At 52.5% G+C, this 18,616-nt stretch overlaps 1 protein-coding gene across 2 annotated transcripts in view; it reads left to right on the top strand.

Annotated features, from left to right (window-relative positions):
- MASP1 (mannan binding lectin serine peptidase 1) overlaps positions 1 to 16,851 on the top strand; it is an 18,385-nt gene extending 1,534 nt beyond the window's left edge. Inside the window, exons 2-11 of one of the 2 annotated variants that reach the window (XM_021396979.1) lie at positions 532 to 757; positions 5,451 to 5,628; positions 5,720 to 5,851; positions 6,287 to 6,483; positions 6,677 to 6,824; positions 7,138 to 7,256; positions 7,484 to 7,562; positions 11,098 to 11,235; positions 11,770 to 11,844; positions 14,349 to 16,851. In XM_021396979.1, coding sequence (XP_021252654.1) covers positions 532 to 757; positions 5,451 to 5,628; positions 5,720 to 5,851; positions 6,287 to 6,483; positions 6,677 to 6,824; positions 7,138 to 7,256; positions 7,484 to 7,562; positions 11,098 to 11,235; positions 11,770 to 11,844; positions 14,349 to 15,244 — 2,188 coding nt within the window. In that variant the 3' untranslated portion in view covers positions 15,245 to 16,851. Of the gene's footprint in view, positions 1 to 531; positions 758 to 5,450; positions 5,629 to 5,719; positions 5,852 to 6,286; positions 6,484 to 6,676; positions 6,825 to 7,137; positions 7,257 to 7,483; positions 7,563 to 9,238; positions 9,683 to 11,097; positions 11,236 to 11,769; positions 11,845 to 14,348 lie in introns of those variants that run through there. The other variant, XM_021396980.1, reaches the window with a different exon arrangement.

Genomic DNA, 18,616 nt, shown 5'->3' with positions numbered 1-18,616 from the left:
GAAGAGAAGAGAAGAGAAGAGAAGAGAAGGAGAAAATATTGAGGAACAGCATACTGTGTTACGCTGCTGGGGCTGTGGTCCATACTTGCTCAGCTGCAAATAAGTGTGTTGTTTGTTGAGAGTCAATGATCCCAATTTGGCAGGGTGAGGCTAAGCGGTAATAACAGTACTTAGTAGTTATTGCCATGATGCTTTCATTAAACTGATTCAAAAAGCATCATTATTTTATTAAGGACCCTAATGTTTGTTCTTCTACTAAATGAGGATTTCCCCATTGGCACGCTGTTAGTTCGGAGATGTGGAGCTGGTGGCTGCAGCTGCCAGAGGGAAAAGCATGGAGCTCCTGGTAATACCTACAGCTGCGGTGGTGCCTTGGGATCTCATGCAGCACCTCCATCACCCACTTTGCAAAGGGACTTTCCTGCTCCCTTCCTGTGGAGCCTTACACAGCCCATGTGGAAGACCAGACTGAGCCCCTGGTGAGTTCTGGCATGGCCAAGGTTTCACTGGGTTTTTTCATGTGGTTTTCAGGTACCCCCTGGCCTGGTCCTTGTGTGTCTGGCTGCTCGGAGTGGTGGATGCCGTTGAGCTGACTGACATGTTTGGGGAGATCCGCTCTCCAAACTTCCCCGATTCCTATCCCAGTGACTCAGAAGTGACGTGGAACATCTCCGTGCCTGAGGGATTTAAAATCAAGCTCTACTTCATGCATTTTGACTTGGAGTCATCCTACCTCTGTGAATATGATTACGTGAAGGTGAGCTGTGGTATCAGTGGACTCATGGAGGAGCAGATGGGAGATGTTTGTGGCCAACTGGGACTGGGTAGTTCTTGGAAAGGTGGGAACAAGGTATTTTTCTCCATATATTAGGCAGAGGAATTGAGCAGGATAAGCTGACAACATCCATTGGGCTAACCAGTGGGTGGGACACCAGAGTCAGAGCTCAGCCACAAAGTACCAGATTTCTAAAAGTATTCAGGGACTCAATTCTCATTGAACCTGGTGGGATTCTCACACCTATGATGTGCTGATGGAATGGCAAAACCCCCAGCCTGTGCTCCTCTCATGTCGGGCACGTGCCCACATTGGGCACCCTTGACCATGCCATGGCTGCAGATGCTTCTTGCAGCCAACCTGGACCTCAGTCACAGCTTGCAGGCTCTTCGAACACCCAAGGGAATAAAAAATAAAGATTAGATCTGAACATAGGGCTGCAAGCGAGGGTCTGTAGAGCATCCCTGCTACAAGAAGTGGGTACCTCTCCTAAGTGGGCTCTGCACATCCAAGACAAAGGTGGGTTCTTGTTGCCTTTGAGTTTGGCCAGGTGTGGTGCTTTCTGGCAGGCCAGCTGTAGCAAGCAGGTGCTTGCTGCATTTGAGGGCTGATCATGCCTTACTGGTTGCCCAGCACACGCCTCACCCTGCCCCTCTGCACAGAGGCAGGTGGAGTTTGCACCCAGGTCTGGAAGCACTCAGTGCTAGGTGCCAGCTACTTGAAATTATTATTTTATTCTTGCCTTAAGACAAAGCAAACATTTGCATTTTTTTTCCTCTTAGATGTGTTTGCTGCTTTAATTTCCCCTTTGTGCTGGCACTCATTCTGCTACTAACAGCTCTCATTGAGGTTTGATTAGTTCTTTCTGCTTCTCTTGGATCTTCTCCAAGCACAAGGGCTAGGGACATATATAGAGATATATTGCTCTAAAAACCCAATAAGCTCAAGGAGCGGATTTCTTGGAAACTTTCCCCATTCTAAGCTTTACTCCTCCTCCCACCTTTCACCCCCTCCTCATTTTTCCTTTTTCAAAAGGCTCCCTGTTATTTGGCCGTGGTGCCAACTTGGCATCACAGCTTTCCCTGCCGCTGGATTTCCATAAGAAGGCGGTGTTTTTCACGGGGATTTAGATCTCAGCTGTATAAATTTGCTCTGGGCTGTAGCTCAGCTCACGGAGAATTACAGATGAAAAGTGCAGAAAGCACTCAGAAACGTCCGTCTGGATGGATTACAGGTGAGCTGCTCCAGTGCATAGAGGTGCAATTTTTATGCTGCTAAAGTATCAGCGTAGAAAACAAAAGGAGAGCAGCAAACGACTCCAAGGCCCTTTTCGTCCTTGGGGCTGCACGTCCCATCCCTGCATCAGTGCGAGATGCAAAAACAGCAGCAGCCTTCCCTTTGTCAGAGGCCAGCATTGTGTGCCTATTGAATACAATTACAGACCCAACACAAATAGATGCGTCTCTGAAATACTCCGCCAGCCCCAGCAGAGAGGCTCATAGAACCACAGAATCGTTAAGGTTGTGAAAGATCTCTAAGATCATCTAGTCCAGCCCCAACCCATCCCACCACACCCATAACCACGTCCCTCAGTCCCACATCTCCACGGTTCCTGAACACCTCCGGGGACAGTGACCCCGCCACCTCCCTGGGCAGCCTGTGCCAGTAGATGACTTTAATGGGCTGTACATCGGGATCTCCACCATCAAACACAGGGGCTGAACTGCCCCAGCACAAGGCAGGGACCCAGTCCAGGTGCCATGCACTGGTCTTTGTCCCCATCAGCTCCTCAGCTCCCAAATGCCCCAGCTCTCGGCGGTGCAGAAAGTCATCCCAGGGTGCGCCAAGCTGCAGGCGTGCACAGCTCCCTGCCTCCAGGGTGGTCTTCAGAAGGGAACAGTTTCCAGAGCCCCGAAACAATGGCTAATTAAAACAATAGCTGTTGATTTATATACATACACACATACATGTGCGTGTGGGTATGTGTATATATATAAAAAGAACGTGGCTCCTAGAGAAATGCTCGCAGGGGAGGGGGCTTGTTGGTGCAAGCAGGGATGGCAAAGGGTGGCACATCCATAAGGAGAAGAGCGAGTAGCAGCAGTCACCCTGCTCCCTGCACGCTGCTCCTGAGTGCACCTGAGCATTTCTGCATGCCCCATCACGGGCACCGCAGCGCAGCATCGGTCGTTCTGCATAAAACCTGGGTGTTGCCTCCTTTCATGGGCTCCAGCTGCAAGGCGGCTCTGCAGGGACCCTTCCATGCCCTTCCCTGCCTCCGAGCACCTCCTCCCTGTGCCATGTTCCCAGTGTCTTCAGCCCAGCACTGCAATTCCTCGCCCTAATGAGCCACGGCTATATATTACCAGCAGAACGCTTTGCCCTCATTGCTCCAATTAGCACATTCCTGGAGGGCCGGGGGCTGGCGGCCGTGTTTCCGTATTGCCGGCTCTGTGCTCTTTTCCAGTGGCAGACACTGAACCACATTCCCCGCAGTGCCGGGAACGCTTTGTTCACCCAACCACTGCAGGAGGCAGCTCTGGGCCATCGTTACTCTTCATTGGCCAACGCCTGGTGCCCCAGTCCATACTGCATGGGACACAGCCAGGATTACTGCATGTGTTGGGTCAGTGTCCCAGTGCCAGCTCCATCCAGAACCCATACGGACAGAGCCACAGACGGGGAGGGGACTCCTCCATTCATGGGGACAGGCACCATATCAAGGGGAGCAGAGACAGCAAAGCTGGCGGGAGGCAGTGCCGCGGGGAAATTTAAGTGTCACCGTATTTTATTTTTCAAAGTAGGCTTCTTTCAGCATATTTTTATAGGGAATTTCTCCTCGGCAATTGATATTTCCCTCGGGGACACATCTTCTCTAGTGAAAACGTCGACATCGTGACCCGAGAGGGAGAAACTCCAAACAAACAACCGGGATTTAATTACCAGGCTGCTCGCGGGATGTAAATGATCTACGAAAAAGTATACAGTCCTCAGCAGAAGCAGCAACTATTAACCAGGGGGGATGACCCCTCTGTTTAGTTTACCGCCGGAGGGCCGCCCCTGCTCGCTGTGTCCCGGGGCATGGGACCCGTCACTGATAAGGGGATGCGGATACCTCCAGCGAGGCCCCGCACTGGGAGAGTCCACGGGTGGGGACATGGACACAGGGGACGTTTCCCTGCATGTCCCCGCAGAGGTGAGGAGGAGCTGGCTGGAAGCAGCCACCCCTGGCAGCTCTCCTCCAGGAAAAGCAGCTCTGCAATACAACATTGCAATAGGCTTTGGGGACAAGACCACTTCTCGCAGCATCCACAGAGCAGAGTTTGCTTGCTATTGGAGACAGCACTCCCATTCTTCAGTCCACGGTGATGTTTCGTTTCAAAACACCCTTTATTTGGGATTCTGAAGCACCACAGTATATTTCAAAGCGATTGAAACCAGATGGACCCCAAATTACTTGTTTTCCTTTTTTTTTTTTTTTTTTTAAACTATTTCACACACACACACACACACACAAAAAAAAATTCAATTGGGTTTTTGTCCCAACGCGGGACACATGCTTTTTCTCCAAATTCTCAAAATTTATCATCGGAAAGTCTCTCTCTTTTCTGGCCAGCTCTGGCTCATATGAGAGGATGGAAAATATCTGGAGGCAATGTCAAGGCATGCTGAGCTGCCATTTCCATGTTGTCTTTCCCTGGTGTGAGCGACTTTCCTCCCTGGGAAATTTCCCTTTTTTGCCCCATACTGGTACATTCTGAGGGTCTGAGACAGACGCAGGTGGATCCCACCTCTCCAGGGCCATGTGACCGGGGGCTGACATCACAGCGTGCCAATGGGTCCCTGAGCTGCATGCATCATCACAGCCTCAATAGCGTGTGCTTGGCACGAGCACAGTGGGCTGGCATGGTGCGGAGGAGCCTGCATTCCTCTGGAGAAGGGTTATTCATACTCAGGTCTCTTGGGGCGCTGGGAATAGGGACAGGGAGTAGGAGTGTGTCTGCAGGAGGAGGAGATGGAGTCAGGACTGAAACAGTCCTGGGGAAATGGTTAGGGAAAAGGATGGGATGGGGCTCCCGGAGAAAACAGGGGGGTTTTTCATAAGGATTGCAGTGCTTCAAGGCATGGGTACAGCTACAAAGGGATGCGCAGAGTGAGCATGTTGTGATGAAGGCAGGCACACTGCCCTCTTGGTCCCCTCTTGCAGCCACCTGGACCACAGTGCATGCACTCGGATTGGTGGGGACATCACTGGGCTGGGGGCTGGGGGCTCCTCAGGGCTCCCAGTACCTCCCAGCCTTCACACAGGTTCTGCCATGCAGGTCGGTTCTTGGGAAGGAGAAGAAGGTGATTTTCACACCCTCCTTTCCCCGGTGCCTGCCCACATCCTCATCCTCTCCCAGACACCCTCCACCCCACATCTTCTGCATCCAGGTTGCTGCATCTGTTTCAGAGGGCAGAACAGGTGGGAGACCTCCACTCCTTTCACAGAAACCCTTTAACTGCTTTACTGCAATCATTGCTGAGAGCTTGTGCAGCCTGACCTCACACACTGCAGGCTCTACAGTCTTGAAGATACCCACAGAGAACATGAAGAGATAGTCAGCACCAGAGGGACATGTTATTCCCTGTGCCTTTCATGCGAGCCATGCTAACCCAGCCCTTCTGCCCCCAGATCGAAGCGGAGGACCAGGAGCTGGCAACCTTCTGTGGCAGGGAGACGACAGACACAGAGCAGGCTCCCGGGCAGCAAGTCATCCTGTCCCCAGGCCCCTATATGGGCCTCACCTTCAGGTCCGACTTCTCCAATGAGGAGCGCTTCACTGGATTTGATGCGCATTACACGGCCGTGGGTAAGGGATGTTTAACTGTCAGGACATAGTTGGTATGTGGGGGATGCAAGGTGACCTCCTTTCTTTGCTGTCTCCCCACCACCCTACCCAGATGTGGATGAGTGCCTGGAGAAAAGTGATGAAGAGTTGGCGTGTGACCACTACTGCCACAACTACATCGGCGGGTACTACTGCTCCTGCCGCTTTGGCTACATCCTGCACTCTGACAACAGGACTTGCAAAGGTACTGCCCTGGCACAGCGTGGGCATAGGGACCAGGGGAGGTTCAGGTTGGATATTAGGAAAAATTTCTTCTTAGAAATAGTGGTGGTGCACTGGCACAGGCTGCCCAGGGAAGTGGGGGAGTCACTGTCCTTGGAGGTGTTCAAGAACTGTGGAGATGTGGCACTGAGAGACACGGTTTGTGGGCATGGTGGGGATGGGTTGGGGCCTTAGTGGTCATGACCTTAATGATTGTATGATTCTACTATTTTATGATCCGTATTTAAGACCACAAACCCTGCTCCATGCTGCTAACGGGCTGAGCAGGCAGGAAGCCAGATGCAAGCAGTGTTGGGTAGGATGAAGGGCAGTTGAAGGGCTGAGTGCCCATCATCTTTAGCATGGCCAGGCCTGGGGTGGCTGATGGGGTGCTGACAGAACTGCGGCTGTGTTGCAGTGGAGTGCAGTGACAACCTCTACACCCAGAGGAGCGGAGTGGTCACCAGTGCTGACTTCCCCAGTCCCTACCCCAAGAGCTCAGACTGCTTGTACCGCATTGAGCTAGAGGATGGCTTCTTCATCACCCTCAGCTTTGAGGATAGCTTTGACGTGGAAGACCACCCCGAGGTGACCTGTCCCTATGACTACATCAAGGTGAGCTGGGCTCTGCGCACTCCCCCTGCCCTGCTGTCTTACCCTGGGTCAGTGCTGAGTCCCTGTCTAAATGGGACTGATGAAGCCAGTAAGAGTTCCATGTTCAGTGGAACCCAATGGAGATGGGATCAAAGTCTGATGGTCTGATGGGATGAATGTCCCTCATGCCACCCACCCTTCTTTGTCTTGGCAGATCAAAGCTGGCCAGAGGGAGTTTGGCCCTTTCTGTGGAGAGAAGTCCCCGGGACGCATTGAAACCCAAACCAACAGCGTGCAGATCCTCTTTCACAGTGACAACTCTGGGGAGAACAGGGGCTGGAAGTTGTCATACACAGCAATTGGTAACTCCCACCACTTTCTCCCATTTGCTGGGCTTGGGCAATGGGAAACTTGCAGAAGCCATGAGCTTGTCGCCCATTATCCTGTTCCTGGAAAGGAAAATCACAAGAACAGAAAAACGAAGTAACAAGAAACCCTCCCTTCAAAGAGTACATTTTTTCCTACCCAGATGGTCCCTGAAAATGAGACCACATTGCAAAGCAGGGCAGGATGGTCAGACACAGCCAAGGGGGCTGGATGGCAGAGCTGAGACTCTCCATTTGCTCCTCTTACTCAGCTAACTGTCCTTCTGCTTCCTTTGCTCTTTATTCAAAGGAAACCCTTGCCCACTGGTGCAACCCCCAATCAATGGGAAAATCGAGCCTTCCCAAGCCAAGTACACCTTCAAAGACCAGGTCGTCATCAGCTGCAACACTGGCTACAAAGTGCTGAAGGTATGGGGTGATGGTGTGGAGGTGGGTGGGAAAGGAGCCTGGCCTCCTCTAGCTGTTTTTAGCTAGAAAAGTCCTCTTCCAGGAGGGTCTGGATATATCTTGACTAAATCACCAAGAATTTGGCTTTTTATAGAGAGAGGCATTTCCTTGTCTCATACGTTACGTTGTTTCGTGGGATTTTTTTTTTTTTTTTTTTTTTTTTTTTTTTGCTGTCCTCTTCTGCACAGGATAACCTGGAAAGCGACTCCTTCCAGATCGAGTGTCTGAAGGATGGGACATGGAGCAACAAGATCCCCATCTGCAAAAGTAAGGAGACTCCCCCACACACACCCCATCCACGTGCATTTTCTTGCCGAAATTTCATGCTGAATGGAGCTGCCCTGCCAGAGAGGAGCTCCTTATTCAGTCCCAGCCAGAGAGGCTACGTAACTGCAAAGCTCTTTTGGCTAACACAGTGGGGCTTGGTCCAAATGCCACAAGCAGGAGGTTTGTGCTTTCCCTTAGATTACTCATAAGTTGACTTCGCTGTCTCCCTGTCAAAGAAAGAGCAAGCCTGGCTCTTGGGAGCTGAGCGAGCAGAGCACTGAGATGGTTCTGCTGCAGTTTGCAGGATGGCAAATTTGGGGCTGAATCCTGTGAGGTAGGGCTGGGTGAGATGGGACAGCTCCTTCATGTCCAGCATACGCCTGCAAGCTTCCTCAACACCTGTTTAACTGCAAAATTTGGGCATGGATCGCATCAGACTTGCTTCGGATGCCTCTTCATGAATGGCTGCTGCTGGAGGGAGGGAAGAAGGGAAATGGTGGGTCTCTGCATGAGGTGGGATTGATCAAACTGAGACAGTCTGAGATAATCTGGGTCCTGGCCCAAATTTATTTCCAAATGGGGACTTCAAAGACCCTGGGCATTAAGAGAGGTCCACCTGAAAGGACGGGTGATGATTTGCATCTTCTCTTCTTCCATCTAACCCAGCTCTTCTCTCAGCTCAGGGCAGGGAGCTGTGCTGCTCATGCACCTGATAACATTTCTTTCCTTTCCCCAACACGCTGCTCCCCCTCAGCCCCCCGTGAGGCACTTCATCTGCTATAGGGTTGGCTCTGGGAGGGAGAAAAGCAACAAACACATCCAGGGAAGGTCCCACCGCCTTCCAGAACTCTCAAGGAATGTGGGATCCAAGTCCTCCCCTTCTAGACAGATCCCTTTTTATTTTAATGATATCATGGATCCTACCTTAGGAGTACATTTCTGGAGTTTTAATTCATCTTCGCTTGTTTGAAATGGAAAATAGGAGGCTGTAAGACCTGCTGAATAGATTCATATCTGAAAGGGCTTCTTACAGAGCATGGGGTCAGAGATGTCTTTCTCCCACCAGGGACCCTCTCATGACCAGTTTCCCATTGACTTTATCCAGTTTGGACAGAGATCAGATAAAAACTGGCATTGTCTAGAAGAAAAAAAAATAGTGCAAAAAAAAAAAAGTATATACTTTAACCAGAAAAGCATCACTTTTGGAGAAAATTGAAATGATTACCTGCATTGTCAGGCTGGAACTGGTCCCTTCTTGTGTGAGATAAATCACTGCACTAAATCTCTGCAGCTTTCCTGGAAAGCCAAGAAGCCCCTAAATGGACAATCCAGACCTTCAGACTGCTGTGCCTCCCACCTCCCCCGAATGTCTGGGAGAGGCACAAAATAATTTAGAAGGCAATGCAGAAAATAGCAACCTTCCCAGCCAAGGTGGATCCCATCCAGCTCCGCAGCCCAGCCCGGCTCTGTGACAGCTTCTCCCAGTCACTGCCCCCAGGTCGCTCCAAAGAAGCCAAGTGGGTTCCCATTAGATCCCCATTGCAGTCCCTATTGGGGGCACTCATTACAGATTTCTGGTGTTTTGTGGGCTGGGTTTCCTGCATGCCTCTGTCTGCTCAGCTACTAATGGAGCTTTCTCTGTCTGCTCTCCTCCTTCCCCTCTGCTTTCGGTGCAGCTGCAGACAGAGCCGACAACCAGACAGACAGAAGAGCCGGCTCGGAGCAAGTGGCCGTGTGAGGCTGGTGCTGGCCATGCCACCAGGACGGGCAGCCTGCCTCCGCGCCCCGCTCTGCTCCGTGCTGCCAGCTCCATCTCCGTGGCTTGTCTAACCAGCATGGCACTCCTAACCCCCCCTGTACACTACACTTCCTTAACTTCATCTCCAGAAGGGAAATTTGGAGCCAAGTCCCCTATCGACCACCCTCTCGGGAAGGTCCCTGAGCAGCCCCAGGCTCCCAGCTCGTCCTCCAGTCCCTCGGATGCCTCAGCCCTGCTTTGCTCCCCTCCATGCTGGTGGTTGTGTGAGAAGCGTTGGCCCAGCACATGGTTGGTTTGTTTGGATTTAACCTCCCACTTCCCTTCCTCCCTGGCACAGTTTCACAAATAAGAAACACTCCTTCCTCTCCTCTCTCCGAGCATCCTTTCAGCTCTCCCTCAGGCAAGAAAGGATGGGTTGGCACCAGCAGCCCTGGGAAGCTGCATGCGGGCACCAAGCCCTGGCACTGGTGCAGGGGATGCTTCTGGTGTCTGGCCCCATCTGTGTCCCCAAGAGCACCCAGGACTCCCAGAGGCATTGGGGGTGCTGGGAGGGGGCCTTGAGGCTGGGAGAGGGGGATTGTGCTCAATGCCCCCTCTCCTAAGATGGAAATCTAGGAACATTCAAGGTATTAACTCCCTCCCCTGTCCCTTTGGGTAGGATGCAGGACACTGTTGGGCAGTGCTGCTGTACAAGAGCCCATCCTCCAGGCATCATAACTGCCTCAGACACATGAGATACACAGGGAGGGAATGGGTTGTGTGGGTCAGGGGACACAGACCTGCAGCCACAGATAGCCCCAGAGCAGACATGCCAGCCAAACTGGTCCCTCCAACATCTATTTCCCTCTTGCTGCAAGCCCCAGCACCCCCCAGCACCTTACAAAGGTCCAACAGTTGCTGGCACCACAGCACAAAGCTGTGCTTCTGGGCACAGAGGGAAGCAGTGGGAGTGGAGGGCACCCTGCCAAACAGTGAACCACAGCATTGTGCCATGAACCAGGCAATTCTCACCCAAGCAGGTGACACCCTGAGCATCAGTGCATGTCCCCATGAGCCTGGATCATGCCAGCAGGAGCCAGGCCTGGTAGATCCCTTCCTATCCTCAGGCACACAACCACACACAGCTCACGTGCCCCTGACATACTGGATCTGCTTCCTACAAAGTCACCCATTGCCTGCTCAGCCTCCCAGCCTAGCAGTGCTCCACAGACCTGCACATCCCAGGCAGGATGAGACCTGGGTGGGTGTCACAAGGACCTCCTGGGCAAGGCATGATGAGGTTGGGTTTTCCCTACTTCTGCTGACACAGCCAAGCCATGCTCCCTGTGTCCTCCTTCTGTCATTGGAGAAGAGCCAGGACCCGTGGATGCTCAGCTGGAGCCATCAGTGCCCATCAGCACTGCTTGCTGAGCAGGGCCAGAGCAGGAGGGACAGGGCTGTGCTACCAAGAAAGCCTGGTGCTCAGAGGAGGTTCTTGGTGAACCGCTGCCTGCTTCTTCCTACCCATTCATAAGGGATGCAGAGATAAACTCCGAGAGCATCCCCCCAAACAGCTCTCACCTGCCTGTGCAGGTTCCTTCCACTCTGAAGGCACTCAGAACATCCCAGGAGGGATGGGAGCCAAGCCGAGAAGCCACCTGAGCTATGCTCCTCACGTTGAGGAGAGAATGGGGTAGGGGGCAATATGGAACACCTCTCTACCCTATCGGATCACCACCCATGCCAAAGTCCATGAATGGGTGCAGGGCTGAACCCCAATTCTGTGTTGGCTTTCAGTTGCTGACTGCCAAGAGCCACCGGAGCTGGAGCACGGCTTTGTCACCTTTCTCTCCAGGAACAACCTCACCACCTACCGCGCAGCCATCCAGTACCACTGCCAGCACCCCTACTACCACATGGCCCCCAACAGCACTGGTGAGCGGGGGGAGTGGAATGGGTGGGCACAGGGTAAAGAACAGTGGGATTATGGCAGAATGAGTTTCCAGCTTATCCCCTTGGTACACAGACAGAGACATCACGAGGTGCTTTGCACAGCACCACAGCTCTCTGCACACTTCAGACCCAGCCCTGGGCAGTAGCAGGGTTGCACATACGTCCCAGCCCTCCTTCCTTCTCCTCCTCCTTCGGCATGGAAAGTCAAAGGAGTTCCACACATTCCTGCCTCCCTGCTCATAGCTCCATGCATCTGGTCCCCGTATCCGGCACGCATTAACGTAATGGGCACCGGCAGAGCTAACAGGGCAGCAGCTGCCAGACAAGGCACAGCCCTATAGACTCAGGGTAATGACACAGGGGTGGTGGTATGGGGACAGAGCTGCCAGTGAGGAATGGAACACAGAAGGCTTGAAAGTGAATTGGGTTCAGAGTATCTTGATGGTAGGGCTGCATCATGCTGCAAAAAGCCCTCCATGCTGGAGCACAGCCCAGCTTAGCCCTGCTCTCTTCCAGCCACCTACACGTGTGATGCATCGGGGCTGTGGAGGAGCGAGGAGCTGGGCACTGCACTGCCATCCTGCCGACCAGGTACCAGGGGATGGGGGGCCCATGGTGAGGGGTATGAAGATGTGTGGGAGGGGGCCACCTGCCTGACTTCAGCCCCTGGTCATGGGAAGGGACCCAGTTCCCCGGTGGCAAATGTCATGGACTGTACTTATCTGACCATTGCAACTTCTGGCAAGGAGAGTGATAGTGTCAGGGCTCAGGGAAGCAGCACTCTCAGCAACCTGGGGTGCATTTAGCCCCCAGCATCACCAGAGACAGCTCCAGCCAAGGGCAGACCATCACCTGCCTGGTGCCATTGGCTCCCGTAGGCAGTGTGTTCCCATGCAGGAGCAATTAGCACATCTCTTGTAGAAAAACCCAGCCGTTCCGCAGGGCTGAAAGCCACGAGCCTTTGAGCAGTGGCAGAAATGTTTGCAGCCAACAAGTTTCCAGGCTGGGCGCCCGCTCAGCATTAAACAAAAGTCGCTGGGACGAGGGCTGGCCGCAGCTGGCTGCAGGCTGGGCTGGCAGCTGCCCTGGGTGCAGGCTGCGGTCGGATGCTCAGGGATGGCTCTGCGGTGCAGGGCAGGACATGGAGGTGGGGCTCAGCCCCATGGCAGGTCTCATAGGGTGTCCACCCTCCAGAGAGTGGAGCTATGGCCGCTCTTGTTTCAGTGGCTGCTCCCTGCATCCCTCCTTGATGTTTCAGCCTGAAATGATTTGTGCTGGGAGCATACGGGGACAGCTTTTGGGGCCATAGCTGCTTTTGTGGGCCATTTCCAGACCTCCTGATTAGTGACAGAAGTCAGAGAGGCTTCAGGAAAATGGAAAATCCCAGAGAGACAATGACGCTCTCCTGAGATGGGGAAGTGCAGGCAGCAGCTGGCCAGCTGCTCCTCAGATCTTCCCTCATGTCTCATGCTACCTCCCCATCAATAGAAGCTCCTCGTCCAGGCCACAGCATGCCTGCCTCTGCCATTAGTGGGAGCATTTGCAGCCTGGTCAGCGTTTTTGATATGTAATTTAATAGAATAAATATTTGGCTGGATGCGCTTCCTCTAAAATCATCTCCCCAGGACGGCTGTCAGCTTGGGTGCAGCAGAACAGCTGGGCTGGGCGGGGAGGCAGGAGCACGTTTTCCATTCCCTGCAGCACTGGGGAAGGCAGGAGAGTGAAGCACAGGCAGACACTCCCCATACTCCCTCCAGCTGCAGTTTTCCCAGCAGCAGCCACAGCAAATCCACAGTAGCAGCTCCTGGTGTTCCTGCCCCGGCTCTTGGCCCTAAGCCCATCACCCTGGGGTCTGACCCTCTTTCTTTGAGGCTCAGCATCCTCCTCTCCCTGCAGAGGAGCATAGGGCAGAGTCGTGGCCGGCCCACCATCCAGCTCTTCCTCCCACCTACCAGCAAAACTGTACAACATCCCTTTTAGTTACAGCCCTGTTTCTCTGCAACCCACACCTGCCAAAAAAATCATAGCATCCACCAGGTCTTTGACATAGTAGAAGGATTCTGCCACTTCCCCTTCTGTAAGGAGTCTGGTAGCACCATGGTCTGCATTTGGAGCAAAAATCACACAAGCATAAACCGAGACTAAGACCTGACCCTACTTAGAGTGTTTGAAGTCCCATCCTGGCTCACATGTTTTGATGGATCCATGCCTAACTTCAGCGTCAAGAGTTCTGGTACAGCTTTGGGATAGCTGACTGGGTAAAGGCCTCATGTCCCATGGTGTGCTATAGACAGTTCTGATGGTCTGTGTTCATTCTCCGCAGACAACGGGCCATGCTTTCCTCCAGGTGAGCCTGCTAATTGCAGGTTAAGTCCTCCAGCCCCTATAGTGCACAACATACCACCCCTTGGCACAAGCCTACCTTTTTCATGAGGAGCTACGTGTATTGCAGCCCTGCCCCAACAGGCACCAAGAGCTTGAGCTCAGTGGAGACTCTCTGGGACAGAGATGCACCAGGACTGGTAGAAAGAAGTGTGCCTAGTCAGTCCATGGCCTCACGGCCACGAGCATCCACTTTGTGTTCTCATGCCTATAGCAAGGTTAGGAAAGGGGAGGCCACTTTTTTAAAGCAAACTTGTTGGGATGAACTGGGCCTTGACTGCCCATGGCTGAACACAGGATGGACACCTGCAGAGCCTCATTCCTGAGCCATCAGGCTTAGGGGCAGCTCCTGCTTTGCAGAAGAAACTGGACAACTCATGCAGGCTTCAGTTTGAACTCTTTGTCTATGACTAGCTTCATAAGGTTGAACAAGGTCAAGCCAACATCCTCGTGGAAGAGCGATAGTCTGTCTCATTCTCTTTCCCAAACTGTGGCCACCAGAAATGGTCCCACTGGGCAAAGAAAGCACAAAAGGAGCTGCAGCTGCCCTTAGGACCAAAAGAGAGGAGAGCTCCCCACTATGGAAAGAAAAGACACAAGAAAGCATTTGGTTATGAAAATAACCAGCCATGTGGCATAAGCTACTGGGAAGTCCCTAGATTTGTTCCCTAGAGAAGTGCTTGGAATAACAGTCCTGTCCATTCTGTCCCCAGTGTGTGGCCGGCCAGCTCGTGCTCTGCCCGGGATCATCAAGCGCATCATCGGTGGGCGAAATGCAGAGCCTGGCTTCTTTCCCTGGCAGGCCCTGATAGTGGTGGAGGACATGTCCCGAGTGCCCAACGACAAGTGGTTTGGCAGCGGGGCCCTGCTCTCAGACTCCTGGGTGCTGACAGCTGCTCACGTGCTCCGCTCCCAGAGGCGGGACAAGACTGTCATTCCCGTTTCCAAGGAGCATGTCACTGTCTACCTGGCCCTTCATGACGTGAGGAACAAGTTGGAGGCTGTCAACCGGACAGTAGAGAGGATCATCCTCCACGAGGATTTTGACATCCAGAACTACAACCATGACATCGCTCTGGTCAAGCTGAAGGAAAAGGTGACCATGGGGAACTATGTCATGCCCATCTGCCTGCCTCAGTTTGAGCATGAGCTAGAAGGACCTCACCCCAACACATTGGGGCTGGTGGCTGGGTGGGGCATCTCCAACCCCAACATCACCGTGGGTGAGATCATCAGCTCAGGCATGAGGACACTGTCTGACATCCTGCAATACGTTAAGCTCCCAGTGGTGCTGCATGCAGAGTGCAAGACCAGCTACGAGTCCCGCTCGGGGAACTACAGCGTGACCGAGAACATGTTCTGCGCCGGCTACTATGAAGGTGGGAAGGACACTTGCTTGGGAGACAGCGGAGGTGCCTTTGTCATTCAGGACCCAGGAACCCGGAGGTGGGTGGCCCAAGGGTTGGTCTCATGGGGTGGTCCAGAGGAGTGCGGCAGCAAACAGGTGTATGGTGTGTACACCAAAGTCTCCAACTACGTGGACTGGGTGGAGAAGTACACAGGCTCCTCAGAGAGGCGGACATTTGTGGACCCTGAGCTGGAGAGATGAGTGACTAAGCACTGCCTGCTGACACAGTTTTCTTTTTTTGTTGTTCTTTAATATGCTCCAGACTCCGGTCTTTCGCAAGCAGTAGCCATGATGCTCAGCCGCACTTCGGGACTTTGCCAGCTGACCACATCATTCCTTTCACTTGGTCCCACATCCCTTTGCTTTCACGCTTAGGAAATGCTTGCTAGGGAGCTGGGAGAAGGGAGCAAAGGGTGAGAACTCATCCGGCATTGCTAGCTCATGCTGCCAGGCTCTGAACATTGCCCACCTTCTCTAAGAGCCTCCCTCCAAGCCATGACAAAGGCCCAGTGACAGAAACTACTTTTCCCTAACACCAAATCTTTGGGCCATGCACAGGGACTTGCCACCATCCCCAGAGCTCTCAGACCAGCTCTTTCCATCAGACGATGTAACTGTTGGAGCAACAGAGGCTATGGACAGCATGGGAAAGCCATGGAAACCCCACGCTGTGTAACACTTCTTTGTGCAAGGAGCTCTGTGGTTTTACTATGGGATAGATTCACCTGCCTGCTGCCTTTCTTTGGTGTTTAACCTCTTCTGTGTGGACCTGGGTAGTCTTGTGTGGCAAAGCATTCATTCTTGCAAAACCAAGTCCCTTTCAGTTGTTTTAAAGACCATTCTTTTGGCTGGTTTACAGCCAAAAGTAACCTTCAGGAAGGTTTCCATGGTTTGTTCATGGCCTTCCCGGCCTATTGAAGGTGTCCAAGTCATCCCAGACTCATCCCAATCCATCCAACACTCCATAAAGATTCACATCTCCCCTACCTCCCTCCATGACATGCACAGACAATAATCCCCACCAAGGAACAAATACAGGTGAGCTTAGCTTCCTTCAGCAGAGACATCACCTCCTTTACTTGCCAGCAAAGTCCCCCTATAGCTGGAAGCAACATGCAGCAATTGCCCGCTGTCCCCTCTGCATGCCTTTAGCCTCCTTTAGACTTCTCCTCCTCCTCCTTTGGTTTTGCCATGCAAGGAATGAGTCAACAGTGAACCAGTCACCCTGCCGTTTTGCTATTGTCCAAAAAGCCATTTGTAGAGCATGTAGAGGAGCAGAAGGCCTAAGGAAGGTCTAACTTGCAGACACACTAAGAACTGTACTCTTGGCAATGTCATATAAATGTAACGTATTTTTATATACATATATTTCTTTTTGATACTACATTCTGTAGAATATCCGATGACATGTAAGGATGGTTCTGTGTAATCTTCCTCCTGAGAATAAAATTAAACATTAATATTTACTGAGTTCATGCCCTGAGGCTTTTATTCCAGGCAGGAAATGGTTAAGGAATGAAGGCAAAGGATTGTCACAAATCTGTCCTGTGCACTTCTGCTCCTTCTCCATGGCATCTGCTCTCTGTCCATGTCAGACCTTATCAACGACCTCAGCTCCACACAGTCCAACTCTGCATCACATACAATCTTCCCATGGCCAGAACAGAATACAGAAAATGTAGGAGATGAGATCCAGTGGTGGCCATTGCTGGAGAATCTACATATTCCCAACAAGCAATGCAAGCAAGTCCTGCAAGGAACATTTTAGGGAAAGTTAAGCTATGCAGCTCTGGGCCTCACACAGTGTAGTGTCATCCTGCCCACCCATGTATAGCAGTGCTAGAAAATACCAGCTTGCTTTAATGGATGAATCTCCAGAGCCTTCAGTCAGGTTCAACAGGCAGCCATGCAGCCACTGGGAATGCACAGGTTGTAGGCTCTTGGAAATGGTCCCCAGTGACTCCCAAGTGCAGAGAAGCCTGCTGAGGCCAGGAATGGTGTAACACCACTGAGCCTTCTGGCTTTCAATAAACTCCCTCTTCAGAAGTGCTGGGAAAAACATATTTATCCCTGAAACCAAATAATTAAACTGAAGAGCATGCAAGATATCTTTTGTTCCTAAGCATCATGGGTGAAATTCAAACAAAAGCCCCCCGTCTTGCATTTGCTGGGCTGGTGTCCAGCAGTGCATCCACCACCCATCCATGTTGACTGCAGCAGTGGCTGATTTGGGCTCATGGTCTCTGCTTACACTATTAGTTTATCGTAATCCTGTCGAAGATCAGATAACAGAGACAAGAAATGCTGCGATCCCACCAGCACTGTGGGTCTGGAGGTGCTTCACCCATACAGGGTGGAAGCTCAGAGGGCACTGCCCCATGTTCTGAGCCACAGCCCCTGCAGCTCTATGGGCTGAGACAGACCTGAACATGCCAGGAATGCAAATTGCAGGAAACAGCAATAGGTGAGATCCCGTCCTTCAATTATTTATAGCCCTAGCACATCATTAAAGATGGGGCTGATGGCAGGAGAGTGTGGCAACCTGGAGGCTGAGAATAGCAGTTCAACCTGAGTTCAAGCAGCACACAGGAAAAAATAACAGGTAAGAAAGATAGAAAAAGAAAATGAAAAGTATGGTCCCTTGGGTATCAAACCATCAGCTGTAGGACCTGTGCCGAGATGCCTCCCAGTCAAGTTGCAAAACACCACTGCCCACAAGAGATCCATCACAAATAAAGACCATGTTCCTCCTTCCCACAGCTCCACAGTCCCCAGCCGCCCTGCCCACGTCCCCTGCTCAGCACCCTGTGTGCTGCCAAGTGCCAGCTTCTTGCCCATGGCATGGGAGCGGGCAGCGGATGGGAACAGTAGAAGCAGCGGCTGGTTTCACATTCACTGGCACCTCTCGACCTGCCAGAGTGGTAAGAGGCTCTCTCCAGGGAGACAGGCGCAGAGGCAGCAATTTATCAGTCTGACTGTGGTGAAAGGCCAGCAAAACATGTCCACACGAGGTTTGCTTGTCTCTGGCCAAGTGTAAGCACCAGCCATCAGCTGAGAGTCAGCTGCCACAGAACCCAGCCCCAGACAGACCAGCGTGGCACATGGAAGGACAGCAGAAACCTGGGACCCCCAGCATCCCACCGGGAGAGACAGCATCCTTCACCCCCCAGCTATCCTCCTTAGGATGAGCTCACTGCCTCTGTGCCACTCGCCATCCTTGGGGCTGAGCTGATGGGCGGTGTGCTAAGAAGCAAATAGGAGGTGGGCACAGCTGTACATCGGAGGGAGGTATCCTGGACGGAGCCCAGAAATGAGGCTGTGGCTGAGAAATGTGGGTGTTGTTGAGTGATGCGGAGAGGATGAAGCAACTGCACCACAGGGAGGGCAGAAATACCCCAGGCATGCACCCACAGCATGAAGAGACAGCAGGCAAGCAGACAGCGGCAGGGAGGGGTCTGGGTAGAAAAGCTGAATATGCATGAGAGGCCATGGGTGGGAGAGCCCGTGTGTGTGTGTGTGTGTGTGTGTGTGTGTGTGTGTGTGTGTGTGTGTGTGTGTGTGTGTGTGTGTGTG

Source organism: Numida meleagris, chromosome 4 (assembly GCF_002078875.1).
Source record: "Numida meleagris isolate 19003 breed g44 Domestic line chromosome 4, NumMel1.0, whole genome shotgun sequence".
In the NCBI taxonomy this organism is placed as follows: domain Eukaryota; kingdom Metazoa; phylum Chordata; class Aves; order Galliformes; family Numididae; genus Numida; species Numida meleagris.
Note: the sequence above shows the minus strand (reverse complement) of the source record. Positions and strands in the feature narration are given on the sequence as shown.